The 10,986-nt window shown below is 43.5% G+C and overlaps 1 protein-coding gene across 1 annotated transcript in view; it reads right to left on the minus strand.

The window, feature by feature from the left end:
- LOC114470079 (far upstream element-binding protein 3-like) overlaps positions 1 to 6,859 on the minus strand; it is a 29,321-nt gene extending 22,462 nt beyond the window's left edge. The window contains 1 exon segment of the mRNA XM_028458094.1: positions 6,807 to 6,859. Within this exon segment, the coding sequence (XP_028313895.1) occupies positions 6,807 to 6,859 (53 nt within the window).
- Between the last annotated feature and the right edge of the window lie 4,127 nt (positions 6,860 to 10,986).

A 10,986-nucleotide genomic window follows, 5' to 3' on the forward strand; every position in this document is an offset into this window, starting at 1 on the left:
GTGACTGGTCACACGTTGATAACTCCGCCCCTTTGATGCAAGCGCACTGATCCAGGTTGGAATCACCTGGTTAAGTTAACCTGTTGGTAACCAGCTTCATAGAACAAATAATCTAACAAATTGTTATGAGGATAAGTCAATCCAGCTTCATGGAACAGGGCCCAGGTGTTAGGGTTTGACTGGTGATCAGGCTCTGTCACGAGGGCATAGGACAAATGTTGTTAAAATGCATAAAAATCATAAAAAACAGATTAATATATTCATTGATGGTCTTCCTATGGAATATTATAACAACTAAAACTCCTTTTTATTCATACCAAAAGCTTTATTTCAGTACATGAACCAATCATTATTCACCAGTCAGGCAGTTAGTGGTTGTTTTATTTTACCCAAAGTAAGAACTTCATTAGCACAACACTCAGTTACATCCATAGCTATGCAATAATGGAATTCATTACCAAATGACAATAAACAAAAAAATATTCATAATTTTTAAAAATTCTTAAAGATATATTATTTATTAAGAAACTTTAGTGACAAACACAAATTCTAATACTTCAGAGTATTTTACCATAATTTTGCTGACTTTACGGAAGGGCCCTAAAAAGCTCTCCCCTTTATTCCCTGTTTCCACATGAATGTTCATCAATGTTCAGGCTTGTGTTTAACCACCTTCAGATACAGTGGGGGACCCCGGTCTCTGTCATCTTTATTTTATGGGATTGCGGGCTGAAGAGGTTGAGAACCACTGATATAGTAAGTCTAGAAACTCACTCAGTATTTACTGTCTACTATATACCATAGGTATGATTAGGAAGATGAGCGTTCCCACTAAAGTATACTTCCAAGTTTCCCAAGATGCATTTGGAACCAAGAAGGACAAAAACCTCAAGCACACTGAGGTTAAATATCTCTGTTGATTCTCCACCATCGAAAGTTCTGAAAGCATTCTAAGTGAGAAAGTGACCAAGTAGAATATCAACATGTGCTCATTTAATCCAAAAAAACTCACGTATACACATTTCATTCATACATATCACAGATTTTAAGAGACCCTCCATTGTGCTATTGACTGAACTTCCTGTTAACTTCAAAACAAAAGCCCTGAGAAGCAGTATCAAAGTGAGAGATCTCCCTTGCTTCGATACTCCTTCTCCCAAGCTTTTAATTTATGATTTTATTTTATTTTTTAAATGCAGGTTCTTGAATGTAATGTATTTATACATGTTTTTGTTCCTACATTAAAAAGCAGGTGAGGGCACTGCTTGATGACAACAAGGCCATGGTGTGCCGATTGGAGAACGCCGAGCGCATTCAAATGCAGAATGCTGAGCTGATGGAGAAAGTCCTTTCTTTAAGGATGGCTCTTCAAAACCAGAAAGAGGAGACCCAAAAAGTCAACCTTGAGTGCCAGGATAAAATCAACCAGCTCGCTGACCTCCACATAACAAAGACATCAACGAGATGAAGATGGATTGGAGGAATTTGATGGATCTGGAAGATAAGGACAAAAGATTTCAGATTTGGAAAGACAGTTCATCGAGTCTCAAGCCGAGTGAAGTGACAGGTACAAAACCTTGCAGGAGAAACACCTGTCAATGAACAAAGCAACAGAGGAGAGGACCCAACAGCAAATTGCGGCCCTGATCAAAAAGAACATTGAAATCCAGGAGCTGGTCTTGAAAACAGCTGAAGAAAATGCCACAGTGAGGATGGAGCAGAAAAAGAGTGAGAAGGAGGTCACCAAGAGGAGGCAAAGGGAGATGAAAGGACGTAAAGAAAGAAGAGAAAGAAAAGACTGGAGAGATAAAACCGTCTTTGTTTTTGTAGATACTGCTGCGAAAACCACTTTGCAGGTTTTTTCTCCTGCATCTTAAATTTTAAATATCTGTAAATAAGCATGCAAAGGTATGCAAAGTTGTTTGTTATTCTTGTTGTTGTAAAAGATAGTAAATAAACATGTAAAAATAATGAACTTTTGTTTATTTCTGATATGTACCCTAAAATCTGATTCCACACTTTTTTACTAACTTGAACACATAAAGGACAAATATTGTAACAGCTTTTTCCTGTTCCCTACATCCCACTGGTGACATGGCTCATACTGATTGTTTTGCTCTCAAGATCAAAACCTGCTCATGGTCCCCCGTACCCGTTACAAGACCAGAGGAGATCGCTCCTTCCAGGCGGTCGCGCCAACGCTCTGGAACGATCTTCCGTTTTCCTTGCGTTTGCTTGATTCCGTTAATGCTTTTAAGAGCCAACTGAAAACCTATTTGTTTCAGAAAGCATTTTAAATTCCAGTGATAAAGGGTTGTTTTATGACCATCATATTCTTGTGACTGTAACTGCAATTTGTATTGTATTGTATGCACTGTATGTATTGTGAAGCACTTTGTGACTTCTGTCTGTAAAAGGTGCTATATAAATAAATATTACTTACTTACTTGCTGAGGAATCAAACATTCAAACAACTTTCAGATATCACTTCATTCAGTCCAGTCACAGCAAGCTCAGCAGTTGAATCTGATATCAGAGATTTTTCAAACAATGAATAAGAAACTATGCGTGCAAAATTAACAAAATTAAATTGAAGGTATTATTTGTTCATCTGAAGGAAATGCTGTCACTCATGGTTAACTATGGTTAAGTGAGGCTTATGAGGCACTTTATACATTTATTAAGTTTTATATCAGGTTGTTATTGTTATGTAACACCTTACTTATTAAACACAATAAGTAAATGATTACAGAGACGTTGTTACATTTTACTAAATCATTAATTAATAATAAGTGAACTACACATAAATAATTACACTATGGAACTTTTATTAATGTTTAGTAATGTTTTAAGTAACTCTGTCCAGTAGACAGTAATTAACTGCTTTTTAATGTATTAACTGATATGTTAGGTAACAGTATAATGATTGATAACATATAATATTAAACATTTTATTCTGTTTATGTCATCAACAGGAATCTAGTAAAATATTGTACTGTCGTGCTTTGAAAATTACTAACACAAATTTTTATTTTGTATGAACATCACTTGGAATAAAATTCCTTTCAAAAAGTGTGACTATAACAGTAGCTTCTATTGGGACAAGTGTGGATATTTAGCAGTGGTGGATGATAATGAAGTAAATTTACTTTAGTACTTTACTTTTTGGGGGATACTTTTACTTTCACTCCACAACATTTGAAATACAAATATTGTGCTTTTTACTCCACTTCTTTCCTGTGGATGCCTTTGTTATAAAGTACTTTTTTTACACTGCCTATTTACAAATGAGTTAAAAAAAAACTAATGGAAGACAAGAAGAGATGCTTTTATTTTGAAAAGGGGATGTTTGGTTTTTAGCTTGAAGCCGGTCCTACGACCATTTTACATTCTGCTCGCAATGCATCATGGAACAGTTGAGTATGACTAGTGTGCCCACCGTGCACACTTACATCCAGGTATTTCTCACGTACTCAATCTTTTCATATAATGTAAATGCACTACATACTCATTTAGACGTCACACTTAGTATGACTAGTACATTAGGATGACATTCACAACATGGCCAGTGTGTCAAAGTGTGTGGACAGGTGACTTATTTTGAAAGGGAGGCAGTAGACGTTGGTGCTGAAATCTCGGTGGACCAAAGCTCCCTACAAACTAGTGTTTTTCAGTGCAGTGAGAAATACTGCTCCATGTCTAATTAATGACTGATCAGTGGTTGGTCTTTGTGCTTTGAATTGTTATTTATCATCAGACTTTGACCCTTGAACTGAAGACTGTGACCTCATCACAGCTTCATCCTGACAAAAACGAAGATGAGAGAGAGAGAGAAGTTATCGATGGAAACCACGACGACCAAGAGCTACTCCCACTGCTCGATAGTGCTCAGAAAAACACAAATTATCCACATGATTAGAGTACAGACCTCTGAGAGCCTGCTGAGACACACACACACACACACACAGGCTCAGTTCACGGCCCATTTGACTCTAATCTCCGCCTCCCGCTGAGCTGCGATCAGATGCATGGACACCCTCACAACACATTCACACTTGGACACGTGAGGATGGAGACATTCAGCCTGTCTCACATGGTTGGTTTGCGATTCAGTCCAACCTTTGTGTGACTCTCACAGACTGCAGCCATTTAGTACTGACTAGTTCGCACATGGGCTCACTCTGAAATGCACTCTAAACCAGCTGGTGATCGTGTTAACTGGTGACTTAGAGTTAGCTGGTTGCTCAGATTAGAAGCCTGTCATCAGTTACTACGGACACCAGTTTGACCCTAACCCTTTGGCGATCTGAGTTCATCACGTACTACTGAGATTGATTATGAGCATATATGCGTGCATGCAACCCGAACCTTAACCCTAACCTAATCCAATAAACTAATGAAACACGTGTCCGTTCACTTTGAAATCAAAAATCAACAAAACTGAATTTTTAGGGTTTTTTTTAGCAAATTAATTTTCCAGTAGTGCGCATGCACATATATGCTCATAATCCATCTCAGTACAAGGTAAACACAGACTATGACACAGGGACGCATGTTTATTTACTTTTGGCAAAGAATGGAGTGTTTAGAAAACCTTTTGGGTCCCGGGCCAGCAAAACCTTATCGTCCCGTAACGTACGGCAACAAAAGGAGAAGGCTGAAGAGAAGGAGCAATATCAGAAGCAAATGGTAGATCACGTCCTGCTTTGCACTGTCCAGTAAGAATCTTTTTTTCTCTTTTTTTCTTTGTCGCCTTCTATTTAATAGAGTTGGCTAGCACTAGCAGTAACACCGAGCTGTGGTCAAAAGCCTGCAAAGTTGTTTTAACATCGACACACTTTCACGTTTTCAGATGTCCGTAAATTTCAGCAAAATCTCAGGCTTTAGTTATCCCGTGCTTATGCGCCACATAAAAAGAAGACTTTGGGTTATCATTTATTTATTACATGGGGTCCCTAGGTAAAACTAATCCCGTGCGAATAGGGCTTTAGTTTAAATTAACCTAATTTAAATTACCCTGATGACATCATTCTAGACCGTAATGATTACACAAAACTAAATGGACACAATGATACATCAGTTATTTCACCACTAGGGGCCAGAATATTTGACAGTATCAGAAGTTATCATTAACCTACAATGTTTAAAGGTCCCATAACATGCATTTTTCACCCATAAGCATTTGTATTAAGAACCCCAAAAACATGGTATTTGAGGTTTATTTTCCCAAACTCACCTGTTTTCCAGAGTTTTAGCCCTCTAAAAAGTGACTTTCTGACCAACGGGCTGTTTGCTGCCTGCTTATGCATATTTATGAGAGGGCTTGTGTTTATACACTGACTTGCCTGCGAGGCTTGCCTGCATGACTCTCTCTGAGGCAGATCAATGATCACCAAAGCAATTTTCTCTTGCTATCCACACACTGTTGTTGTTTTCAGCCAAAAAAAACAAAACAGCACATTACAGTAAAACACATGGATATTTAAGCGGCTATTGTGTGAGCCCGTTTCCACACTGTGTGTTCATCCAGCAGCAGTAGTAGTTAGCAGCTTTGAACACTCACCGGAGTTTTAAGCTGGTCATTCACTTTCTTTTCCTCTTTATCTTTATTAAATACAGGAATAGTGCATTTAAGGTGATAATCATTTGTTTATCACTCAACCGTTGCGTCGCATTGGGACACATACACGTCAGATCAAGTCAAACGCGATACGATGTCTACTCCCTGGGTGCCTACACTGCAGTGTTCACCATGTAGACATGGCACCGCCAGCAGGCACTTCCTAGAGGGGACGGTTCATAATTCTAGTGACGTCACTAGTATTTGAACTGCTCATTTTTCAGAAGAGGGCTGAGAAGCAGTTCAGAGAGCAGAATTATAGAGGATTTCTCAGAGATGCCTGAAGGAAGCCCAATAATACTTTGGGGGTGTTTTTTGATAAGGAATTAACATTGTATCAAGGTTAAAAGCTCAAAAAAGTTGATTTGCATGATAAAGGACCTTTAAGACTATACAATCCCTGGCATCGATGGTCTAGTCGACAACAACAGAACAACCATCCCATGGATCTTCTGTAGCTCTGATGAGATGTTTGAATGTAACATTCTAATAACGTTGCTCCAACTGATTTTTATTTTGTAAACTGGAGTTCCCACTGAAACGGTTGTACTTGAGGTAGCTTGCTGACTGTGAATGTGTACCTACGTGGCACGGACAAAAGGCTGGAATAAAAAGAACTAAAGGACAGCACGGACTGAGTTATTCTTAGTTAGCCAGGCAGTTAGAACACTAAGCAGGTGAAGATGATTAAAGCTGATCACATTCTCACGGAGCACTGCTGCGCTGCACGAAAAGGGATGGAGCCTTACAGGCACAACAAAGTTAAAAGGGCACTGGTGGCTCTGTATTTAGGAGTCAGTGATGATTTGCACTGTTTTTAGATGGCGTTTGTGGTGTTAGGCAGAGTTTAATGCTGCCAGGACAGGGCGGTGCACCTACTAAGCGGTCCCCAGAAACATTTCCCCCAAAAAAAAAACGTTCTTTGCCCCACGATCATGGCATTTCATGCCGATTCTGTTCATTTCCGCGTTTAACTATTTTCATTGGTCAATTCCGTGATTCCATCCGCGATTCCGTTAACACAGGTTTTATAGGGCACTGTCATGAGCACTTCGGGACTGTTCTCTCACCCAGGGGGTTGATGGATAGGAGGTGTCGTTTTATGCCCTATTTAATGTGTTGGTACACTTTGTACTGTATCATTGATTTGGGTGATGCTGCTGAACTGATTAAAAGCTATACTGACCTCCACCTGAGTCGTTCCTCATCCTGCCACATTGGTGACTCCGTGGCGGACATGTTCGAGGAACATGTTCATCAGCCATGTCGCCTCAACTCTCACAGCCGGCTGGCTTCGCTGCATCTGTGAAGCTTCCAGAGTCCTGGCAGAGTGACCCGACTGCATGGTTCCAGCATGTCGAAGCGCTGTTCCACCTGCGAGGAATCACGGTGGACGACTTCAGGTACTTTTTAGTTGTCTCGGCTCCGGATCAGCAGTCCACATGCTGTGTCATGCAGCTGCTGCGCGACCCACCGCACCGTGAGAAATACTCTGCACTCAAGCAGCTTCTGCTCTTGACATTAGCCTGTAAGTTGCAGAGAGGGCAGATCAGTTACTTTCCCTGCCGGGACCGGGTGGCTCGGCGGTTGAAATAATGGACGGCATGCTGTCGTTATTGGGATTGGATGATGGAGGCTTCCTTTTCCCGCACATTTTCCTCCGTCAGCTTCGACCTTCAGTGCGCGTGGCCTTAGCCAACTCCCCAAGTTTGACAGTTGGTGATTATCGAAGGTTTGCTGAAGAGCCAGATCGGGTCCTGCTGGCTACCAGACGTTTTATCCGTGCTGGGAGTGGCGTTGGAACACCTGCAGCAGACGGATGTGGACAAGAACTTGGTGGTGGTGGCTGGAGTCAGCACAGAGGCTCCCTGTGTTTTTTCCACCTGCGCTTTGGCTCTAAGGCACAGAGCTGTGTGCCTCTATGTGCTTTTGAGATGCAGGGAAACGCCAAAGCCAGCACTCAGTAGCACCTGTGGGTGTGGGCAAGCAAGAGTAGCTGCTGTTCCTTTTCAGACTGGGGGATTTGGGCCGTTAACACAGACTAATTTCTCTGCATCCGGCTGTGTTTATCAGCAATTATTGGCGGGTTTTTTCACCATTGACCACTCCCGCGTTCTCTACTGCGGTTACGAAGCATGGTGTGGAACATTTTATACCCACCAGGGGCCCGTCGGTTATTACACATGCACGGCGCTTTGTTGTTCCTAAGACCGCGGTGATTACTCTATTTGGTCTCTTTGAGTTTTTGTGCATGCCTTTTGGCCTCAAGGGGGCAGCGCAAACCTTTCAGAGGTTGATGCGTGACCTTAAGTTTGTCTATTTGGAGGATATCCTGGTGGCCAGCCCGTCGGTGGAGAATCACCTGTTGCACCTAAAGCGGGTTTTTCAGCACCTTGACAAACATGGCCTGATTGTTAACCTGGCAAAGAGCCAGTTTGGCCTACCGGTGATTGATTTTTTAGGCCACCGTATTTTGTTTCAGGGCGCAGTTCCTTTGCCGTCCAAAGTGCAGGCTGTGGCAAATTTTCCTTGTCCAAGTTTGGTTAAGTCCCTAAAGGAGTTTCTGGGAATGGTACATTTTTACAATCCTTTCCTGCCCCACGCGGCCCACCTCCTGCAACCACTCTAAAGGGCCCGGACAATGGGGAAAGCCAGGGACCTGGTTGATTGGACCCCTGAGCGGGTCCTAGCTTTTGACAGTGCTGCTTTGCAAAAGCTGCTCTGACGAATGAAGCACTTCTGGCGCACCCCCCGCCCACCGCACCTGTTGCTCTGACAACAGATGACAGAGAGTTGCTGGCATTGTATTTAGTGACTCGTCATTTCCTTTTTCCTTCTAGAGGGCCGTTCTTTCACAGCCTTTGTTGACCATAAGCCTTTGATATTTGCCATGGCTATGCCACCCATCACTGAGTTTATGACGGACATTCATCATGTTGCTGGGAAGGCCAACCATGTTGCTGATTGTGTGTCATGAGTGCTGACGTGTCCTGTGCTCCCCGGGGTGGATTTTTTTGCCGTGGTGGCCAACCAGGCCAGAGATCCAGACATCCTTGCCCTTAAGTAAGCCAGTACAGGCCTTAACCTCGAGGAAGCTGTGGTGCAGGAAGGTGGTCATGCTCTCCTCTGTGAAATCTCCATGGGACGTCCCCAACCCGTTCTGCCGGTTGCCTGGCGCCGTAGAGGTTTTGAGTGTATTCACTCCCTCTAGCACCCGGGGGTTCAGGCGTCGGTCAAGCTGGTCGGAGCAAAGTTTACTGGCCTGGGGTTTGCAAAGGGGTCAAGGAGTGGGCGGCTTCGTGCGTGGCGTGTCAGCGCGCTAAAGTTCACAGGCACACTAAGGCACCCCTTGAATTGTTTCCGATTCCAGCTCGGCGGGTTGATCACGTGCATGTGGACCTGGTGGGTAATTTGCCTTCTTCACAAAACTTTACACACCTGTTGACGATGGTAGATAGGACCACCAGATGGCCAGAGGCAACGACATCTGCGGATGTAGCTCATGCATTTCTTTTGGCTTGGGTCTCACATTTCTGTACCGCCACAGACATCACCTCTGACAGAGGTCCTCAGTTTCGCTCGGAGCTCTGGTCGGCACTGGCTAGGTCCCTGAGCGTGCAGGTCACCGCACCATTGTGTACTATCCCCAGGCTAACGGTTTGTGTGAGCGTTTTCACCGGTCGCACAAGGCGGCGTTGCGCTCTCGAATGGTAACTGGGTGGATCGTTTGCCTTGGGTGATGCTCGGTCTGTGTTCAGCTCCTATGGAGGACTTGGATGCCTCCCCTGCTGAGTTGTTCCTTGGTCAGACGCTCCATGTACCACATGTATTTTTTGTCTGAGTTCTGCCCCACTTTCGCTTCCCGTGGTGTGTCCTTTTTAGTCGGAGAGCGGTCTCGCATTTTTTCTGCGTTTTTTTGTGCTCGAGGAGCTCGCTACGGCCCGTTCCATTTTTCTGCGGCATGATGCCCACCGGTCGCCACTTAGGCCCCCTTACGATGGCCCGTTTATTGTGCTTGAGGTGGGTTCTATGAGTTTTGTGTTGGATATGGGTGGGCGCCGGGAGCGGGTAACGTTGGACAGGCTTAAACCTGCACACGTTATTTGATGAGGTTGTGTGTCCGGCCCAATTCCCCCGTTGTGGTCGGCCTCCTACCAGGGTCCTGGAAGGGCCCTCACGTGTTCAGTGACCCGATTCGAGACCTGTGTTGAATAGAGTTTCTTCGATTGGTTCCACCAGCTGAGTGGGGTGGCGCCGCTCTCTGTGTTCGGGGGGTGTGGTTTTACACCCTATATAATGTGTTGGCGTGCTTTGTATCATTGATTTGTGTGATGCTGCTGAACTGATTAAAAGCTATTCTAACCTCTACTTCAGTCATTCCTCATCCTGCCACAGCCCTAACCATTCCATCCTCCCCTTACTGTGAACTAGACCCTGAGGCATTTGAATCCTCCACTAGGGACAGGACTTTATCCCCACCCAAAGAAGGTACTCTACTTGACTCAGATTTGGAAGATTCTCATCCTGCTTCACACTCGGCTGTGAAACCCTCCGTGTGTGTGTGTGTGTGTGTGTGTGTGTGCGTGTGTGCGTGTGTGTGTGTGTGTGTGTGTGTGTGTGTGAGTGATGGATTTTCTCTGCAGGTGTTCTCTGTAATGACTTGTCTAAATGCAGTGAGCTGCAGTAATACAGAAAGAAGTGATCAACTGTCTATTTATATCTGCACACACACACACACACACACACACACACACACACAGAGAGAGAGAGAGAGAGAAATACACACTCACTCTCTGCTTTTTAAATGTGTTTCAGATGGAGGTGTAAGGTCAGCTAAATGTCATTATTTGTTTTTAATATCAGATCCTAAACTAATAATTCTTGAAAAAGTGAATGGATGAATGAATGAATGAATGAATTAAATTGTAAAACGTCTCCATAACAAGAAGACAAATTCATAAAGTCCAGGAAGTCTTTGAGTGGGATAGAACTCAAGTCATCCTCAGACGATGAATTCCCTCCTCTTCATCATCTCTGAGCTACACACAAAGTTTGGGCCGAGTACGCACGCTGCAGAGGATGTGGGATTTATTTTCAGTTGTTGCATATTTTTCATGAGGATCTTAAACATTGATAGATTTGAACCTTTTTCATTTCCCACATCACACCAAAGGTATTGAAAAGTGTGACGTTTGTTTGGATCCTGCAGCGCCGCTCCATCAGTGAGGAGGAAGAGGAGGAGCTGAATACAAACAGCCTGATTTCAGTTGGAGACTTTTCTCAGACTCCTGCTGAGAAAACCTGTGTCATCATTGTTCAATCAGAGCAGTGTGAAGTCCTACACAACCTGAACCGAACACGTGACA

Source organism: Gouania willdenowi, chromosome 9 (genome assembly GCF_900634775.1).
Source record: "Gouania willdenowi chromosome 9, fGouWil2.1, whole genome shotgun sequence".
Classification (NCBI taxonomy): Eukaryota; Metazoa; Chordata; class Actinopteri; order Blenniiformes; family Gobiesocidae; genus Gouania; species Gouania willdenowi.